Source organism: Rana temporaria, chromosome 2 (genome assembly GCF_905171775.1).
Source record: "Rana temporaria chromosome 2, aRanTem1.1, whole genome shotgun sequence".
In the NCBI taxonomy this organism is placed as follows: Eukaryota; Metazoa; Chordata; class Amphibia; order Anura; family Ranidae; genus Rana; species Rana temporaria.
Window position 1 is genome coordinate 523,074,239 of NC_053490.1, and position 7,500 is coordinate 523,081,738.

Genomic DNA, 7,500 nt, shown 5'->3' on the forward strand with positions numbered 1-7,500 from the left:
TTCAGGTCGCAATCGTTGGAAACCTAGCCTTAAGTTTTACTTCCACTACTGCGAGTTGTGCGTCTTGACACAAGTCACATGACAAGTCAAAACCCATGAGTTTCAATGGTCCCCGTTCTAATTCTAGCTCAAGTCGCAGCGACTCCAAAAAAAGGATTTCGCACTACTTTGTTTGCGACTTCGGTGCGACTTGTTCTCACATGGTTCTCACCAGTCACGTGACATTGCATCAAAAATCGCATTGCAAAGTCGCAATGTAAATTGCATGACTTTGGGGGGTCACAATAGTGGAAACCTACCCTTAAAGTAACAATTTAGAAATGTTATAAAAGGATTTAGCAACCCGTTACTTTTTTTCCCCCCCCTGTATTACATCCATCGGCCTAGGTTTCCACTAATGCAACCTAAGAGTCGCATGATTTTGCAGTGATTTTAATGCGACTTGAAGCCATGCCTGTGTATTCCTGATGTCTAGGGACCTCAAGTCCCATTAAAGTCGGACCAAAGTAGTGCTAGGACTACTTTGAAGTTGCTGCGACTTGAAGTCGCACAGAAATGAATGGTACTCATTGGAAATCATGGGGTACGATTTATAGTGCGACTTTGCAAGTCCCAAGTTGCACAAGTGGAAACAGAGCCTAAAAAGTGAAAAATAGGGAGGACTTTGATTTGGAACTGTCAAATCGCATGACGAATCGGGGGCGAAAAGTAAAAATTTAGAAATGTTATTTATGGATTTGGCAACGCGCCACTTTTTTTTTCTAAAGTACATCATTAAGGCTCGGTTTCCACTTGTGCGACTTGTCATGCGAGTTGGGAATGCAAAGTCGCACGATGAGTCGTACCCCTATGGTTCCAGTACTTTTCATTCCCGTACGACTTCAAAGTGGTCCCTGCACTAGTTTGGTGTCACTTTGATGCGACTTGAGGTCCATGGACCTCAAGAATACACAGGCATTGCTTCAAGTCGCATCAAAATTGCGGCAAAATCGCGCCACTTTCAGGTCGCAATAGTGGAAACCTAGGCAAAAAAGTGAAGAAGAAAAAAACGGCGGGGGTGGATAGGAAGCGACGTTGGAAATAGGGAGGACTTTCATTTGGAACTGTCAAATCGCATGACAAATCGCACCGGTGTTAAAAGTAACAATTTTATTATTTGATCTTTGGATTCAGGCTCTGTTTTTCCACTATTGCAACCCCAAAGTCGCGCGATTTATAGTGCGACTTTGCAATGCGATTCATGAGAAAAGCATGTGAGAACAAGTCGCACCGAAGTCGGAACAAAGTAGCGCAAGAGCCTTTTTTGGAGTCGCACCAATTCGAACGGGGACCATTGAGATACACAGGTTTTGACTTGTCATGCGACTTCACATGTGTCAAGTCGCACAACAACTCGCAGTAGTGGAAACAGAGCAGAGCCTCAGCAACCCGTCACTTTTTTTTTTTTTCTGTGTTAAATCATTAAAAAATGAAAAGAAATAAAAAAGCGTTGCGGTGGACAGGAAGAGACGGTGGAAATGGGGAGGAATTGGTAACATGCGTCCCCATGTATGGGCAGCTGAGCGGTGAGCGGTGCGTCTCCTCGGCTCGCTCTTCTCAGTATCTGTTTAGATTTTGTGTCTATATTTAAACCCTGATTGCTTCCCCTCCCCTCCTTCCTCTCTCTCTCTCTCTCTCTCTCTCTCTCTCTCGGGTTCAGGACTAGTTTGGTGGGGAGGGTCGCAGTCCTCGTATCTCTCAGCCCCGGGGGCACCACGCCAAGCCTCAGAACACCGAGTGACAGGCGAGGAGCGGAGGCTGCCGGACAGCGAGAAGTTTTTCACAAGTTGCGCAGTTTTCGCCAGAAGTCTGACCGTGGCACGGCTCTGAACGCTCAGGAAATGGAGGTAACTGTTTTTTTCTTTTTACTGTATTAGATGTATTTTACATTGTGTCGTGTTTTGTGCTTATTGGGTGCCGGTGTGCAGCGACCTTTCTGTCTGCGGCGCTCTGTACCTGCGCTGCTGTAGCAGCTCGCTGCTCTGTCATGGTGATCCGGAGGCTTCGCTACTGTGAGGTGCCGTCCAAAATCAGGAGATGGATAATTACTTTATTGGGATTTTTTTTTTGTTTTGTTCTGTTTTTTCTTTTTTATAACTTTTTTGGGATTTTTTTTTTGTTTCGTTCTGTTTTTTCTTTTTTTATTATTTTTTTTAGCTTTTTTTTGTTTTGTTCTGTTTTTTCATTTTTTATTTATTTATTTTTTAGCTTTTTTTTGTTTTGTTCTGTTTTTTCTTTTTGTATATATTTTTTTAGCTTTTTTTTGTTTTGTTCTGTTTTTTCTTTTTTATATTTTTTTTAGCTTTTTTTGTTTTGTTCTGTTTTTTCTTTTTTTTTATGTTTTTCTTTAGCTTTTTTTGTTTTGTTCTGTTTTAGCTTTTTTTTATTAACTTTTTTTAGCTTTTTTTTTGTTTTGTTCTGTTTTTTCTTTTTTTATATACTTTTTTAGCTTTTTTTGTTCTGTTTTTTCTTTTTTTATATACTTTTTTTAGTTTTGTTTTGCTTTTTCATTTTTTATTATTTTTTTTGTTTTGTTCTGTTTTTTCTTTTTTATAACTTTTTTTAGCTTTTTTTTTGTTCTGTTTTTTCTTTTTTTATATTTTTTTAGGCTTTTTTTTGTTCTGTTTTGTCTTTTTTTTTATAAAAAATTTTAGCTTTTTTTTTGTTCTGTTTTTTATTTTTTTATAATTTTTTTACCTTTTTTTTTTTTTTGTTTTGTTCTGTTTTTTATTTTTTTATATTTTTTTTAGCTTTTTTTGTTTTGTTCTGTTTTTTATTTTTTTATATATTTTTTTAGCTTTTTTTGTTTTGTTCTGTTTTTTCTATTAACTTTTTTTAGTTTTTTTTTGCTTTTTTTTTTTTTTTGTTTTTTTTTTTGTTTTTTCTTTTTTATAACTTTTTTTTAGTTTTGTTCTGTTTTTTCTTTTTTTATATATTTTTTGGCTTTTTTTTTGTTTTGTTCTTTTTTCTTTTTTTATATATTTTTTTTAGCTTTTTTTGTTTTGTTCTGTTTTTTCTATTAACTTTTTTTAGTTTAGTTTTGCTTTTTCATTTTTTATTACTTTTTTTTGTTTTGTTTTTTCTTTTTTATTACTTTTTTTTGTTTTGTTCTGTTTTTTCTTTTTTTATATTTTTTTTGGCTTTTTTTTTTGTTTTGTTCTGTTTTTTCTTTTTTGTATATTTTTTTAGCTTTTTTTTTGTTTTGTTTTGATTTTTCTTTTTTTATATTTTTTTTTAGCTTTTTTTTTGTTTTGTTCTGTTTTTTTCTTTTTTTATATATATATTTTTTTTAGCTTTTTTTGTTTTGTTCTGTTTTTTCTTTTTCTATTAACTTTTTTTAGTTTTGTTTTGCTTTTTCATTTTTTATTATTGGCATGTAAACAGTCCGTCGGATTTCCAAATACTGTATTTAAGCACATAAGCTCCGTTTTGTGTTGAAAATAACTGTGAAATCTAAAACTCTGGTGGGTGTAAGAAGATGTCCGCTTGCCCCCTTCTCACTCTATCTTTACTGTGCAGGAGTGTGGGGTGTAGCAAGATTGCGGCGACAAAACGTCACTTCCGGAGCATTCTGTGATAGAGAGCCGAATGTGACACTACAGTGGCACCGATGGGCACTGATGAGGCAGCACTGATGGGCACTGATGAGTTGGCACTCATGGGCACTTATAAAGAGGCACTGATATGTATAATTGATGGGCACTGATAGGTGGCACTGATATGCAGCACTGATGAGGAGGTACTGATATGTAGAACTGATGGACACTGATAGGTAGCACTGATGAAGCAGCACTGATGAGGAGGCACTGATATGTATAATTGATGGGCACTGATAGGCAGCACTGAAATGTAGCACTGATGGGCACCAATAGGCGGCACTGATATGCAGCACTGATGGGCACTGATAGGCGGCACTGATGGGCCCAGATAGGTGGCACTGATAAGTGGCACTAATGGGCACTGACAAGCGGCTGTGATGGGCACTGACAGGCGGCACTGATTGGCAGCACTGATGAGGAGGTACTGACAGGTGTTACTGTAGCGCACTGATTAGCAATATGATGGGCACTGACTGGCACTAATTGGCACTTTATTGGGCACTGACAGGCGATCCTGAGGGGGCACTGACTGGCAGATGATGGGTACCTCTTGGGTAACTGCGGTGGCACATCTGATGGGGCTGTACGAATAATCAATGTACTGATTATCAGCACAGACCCCCCTCTGACAGGGAGATCTGCCGATCGTCTCTCCCTGTCATCGCTCTTGGCTCCTCCCTCCTGCCCAATGAACCCCCCGCAGTATGCAGCTTGCAATGGGGGCACCCTAGTAGGCGCGCTCCCGAGCCACTGCTCTGCGTGTGTCCATTTGAAAAAAACACAGAGCTGCAATTCTGGAATCGCGTACGATTCTGCCCATGATTCCAGAATTGCCGCAAAACGCAGGGTGCGTTTGCAATGCCAATACATGTTGATAGCACCCCCGATTCGCGGTGCGATTTTTGCCCCCAATAAGTTGCGATGCAATCGCGGCAAAAATCGCAACGCGATTAGAAAGCAATGGCATCACAAATGCACCATGGCCCAGATTCTTGTAGATCGGCGTAAAACTGGGCGGGCGTAACGTATCTGATTTACGTTACGCCGCCACAAGTTTTTCAGGCAAGTGCTTTATTCACAAAGCACTTGCGTGTAAAGTTACGGCGGCGTAATGTAAATCACCCGGCGTAATTCAAATTCGGCGGGTAGAGGGCGTGTAGCATTTAAATGAAGCGCGTTCCCGCGCCGAACGAACTGCGCATGCGCCGTCCGTAAAATATCCCAGGGTGCATTACTCCAAATGACGTCGCAAGGACGTCATTGGTTTCGACGTGAACGTAAATGGCATCCAGCCCCATTCACGGACGACTTACGCAAACGACGTAACTTTTCAAATTTCGACGCGGGAACGACGGCCATACTTAACATTGGTTGCCCCTCATATAGCAGGGGCAACTTTACGTCGGGACAAGCCTAACGTAAATGCATGAATGTGAATGGAGCTTTGGAGTGCGAATGAGTGCAAAACGCCCCATACGGTCACATTGCATCCAGATCAGTGCAAGGCGACGTGTGATTGGCTGAGTGCTTTTTGCAATGTTAGATAAAAGTAGTAACTGCGGGGGAAGGGCCGTCTTCTCGATGTCATGTGATCAGTTGAATCCTCGTAGGGTTAATTCTTCAGTATCTCCTCCATCTCTTCCTTCCCCTGTGACTGCGTTTATTTTTCCTTGCGACATCTACAGCGTTTCATCACGCGGGCGCTCGTTTGCTGCAATGTTTATAGGGGGCGATGCAAGGCGATACATCGGGGGTTTGCACCGTTCAGTGGATATGCTTTGTAGAATGACGTATATATCGCATCGCAGCGACACAGCATTGGAAACGATGCGGGGCGGATGTGTGTCGAGCCGTAGAGGAGATAACGAACGCTCGGCGGGTGCAGAGAGATTCCAGAATGGCGTTGGATCGCCATTGGCTCAGTACACGCTGGGACTTGTGGATAACAGATGGCTGGGGGTCCGCCATACTCTATACCAGTGATGGAGAACCTCGGCACCACAGATGTCTTGGAACTACATTTCCCATGATGCTTCACTACACTGCAGAGTGCATGAACATCATGGGAAATGTAGTTCCAAAACATCTGAGGTACCAAGTTTCTCCATCACTGCATTCTTTATAGTGTAACTGACGGCAAAACTTTATTTTTTAGCTTTGGAAAGAGTGGAGAAGGGATTAGAACCCCTGTCAGGTTTTTATTGCTGTCTGTGCCCTCCGTTAGGGGGAGTCACCCTCTCTGTGTGTCCTGTTTACCATTCAAAGTAAAAGAAAATCCCACATTTTTGGTTGTCACCAGGACAGGAATAGAGGGGAAATCTTCCAATGGGGACACACCCCAGGAGGGAATTTCACTCACTTCCTGTTTTGCATTGCTCCCAACTGTCCCGGATTTGAGTGACTGTCCTGGATTTGAGTGACTGTCCCGGATTTCGGGTGACTGTCCCGGATTTGAGTGAGTGTCCTGGATTTGAGTGAGTGTCCTGGATTTCAGTGAGTGTCCCGGATTTGAGTGAGTGTCCCGGATTTGAGTGAGTGTCCCGGATTTGAGTGAGTGTCCCGGATTTGAGTGAGTGTCCTGGATTTGAGTGAGTGTCCCGGATTTGAGTGAGTGTCCCGGATTTGAGTGAGTGTCCCGGATTTGAGTGAGTGTCCCGGATTTGAGTGAGTGTCCCGGATTTCAGGGGACTGTCCCGGATTTCAGGGGACTGTCCCGGATTTAAGTGACTGTCCCGGATTTCGGGTGACTGTCCCGGATTTCGGGTGACTGTCCCGGATTTCAGGGGACTGTCCCGGATTTCAGGGGACTGTCCCGGATTTCAGGGGACTGTCCCGGACTTGAGTGACTTTCCCGGATTGAGTGACTGTCCTGGATTTCAGGGGACTGTCCCTGATTTGAGTGACTGTCCCGGATTTCGGGGGACTGTCCTGGATTTGAGTGACTGTCCCGGATTTGAGTGACTGTCCCGGATTTTGGGTGACTGCCCCGGACTTGAGTGACTGTCCCGGATTGAGTGACTGTCCCTGATTTGGAAAAATGCTCCCTCTGTCCCTCTTTCCTCCTCCTTTGTCCCTCCTTTTGGTCTCATCTATATAGTTGTATATAAAAGTAAAAGAAAATTCCACATTTTTGGTTGTCACCAGAACAGGAATAGAGGGGAAATGACGGCAGCAAAGTGGTTTCAATATCCTGACCGGACGTCATATGACGTCTTCAGGATATTGAGCCGCTGCGTGCCCCCAGGCGCGTGCATCGCGTCGATTGTTGTTGCGGGGTGTCAGTCTGGCAACACCGATCTAGGTAAAGAGTCTCTGACGGAGACTCTTTACCACATGATCAGCTGTGTCCAATCACGGCTGATCACGATGTAAACAAGAAGAGCCGTGAACGGCTCTTCCTCACTCGCGTCTGTCAGGCACGAGTAGAGGAGAGCCGATCGGCTGCTCCTCTGACAGGGGGGGTTTGTGCTGATCGATTATCAGCGCAGCCCCCCAAGGATGCCCACACCAGACCACCAGGGATGCCACCAGACCACCAGGGATGCCATCAGTGCCCACAATGGATGCCAATCAGTGCCCACAATGGATGCCAATCAGTGCCCACAATGGGCATCGCTGATTGGCAGGCATTGTTTGGCACTGATTGGCATCCATCAGTACAATATATTACAGTACATCCGTGCTGCCTATCAGTGCCCATCCATGCCCATCCGTGCCGCCTAGCAGTGCCCATCCGTGCCACCTATCAGTGCCCATCCATGCCGCCTATCTGTGCCCATCCGTGTCGCCTATTTGTGCCGCCTATCTGTGCCCATCTGTGCCCATCCGTGTTGCCTGTGCCCATCCGTGTCGCCTATCTGTG

General features: G+C 43.5%; 1 protein-coding gene across 1 annotated transcript in view; it reads left to right on the forward strand.

Moving 5' to 3' along the window:
* Positions 1–1,632: 1,632 nt before the first annotated feature.
* Positions 1,633–7,500, forward strand: part of RCSD1 (RCSD domain containing 1) — a 108,854-nt gene continuing 102,986 nt past the window's right edge. The window contains exon 1 of the mRNA XM_040339091.1: positions 1,633–1,886. Coding sequence (XP_040195025.1) covers positions 1,881–1,886 — 6 coding nt within the window. The 5' untranslated portion in view covers positions 1,633–1,880. The remainder of the gene's footprint in view (positions 1,887–7,500) is intronic.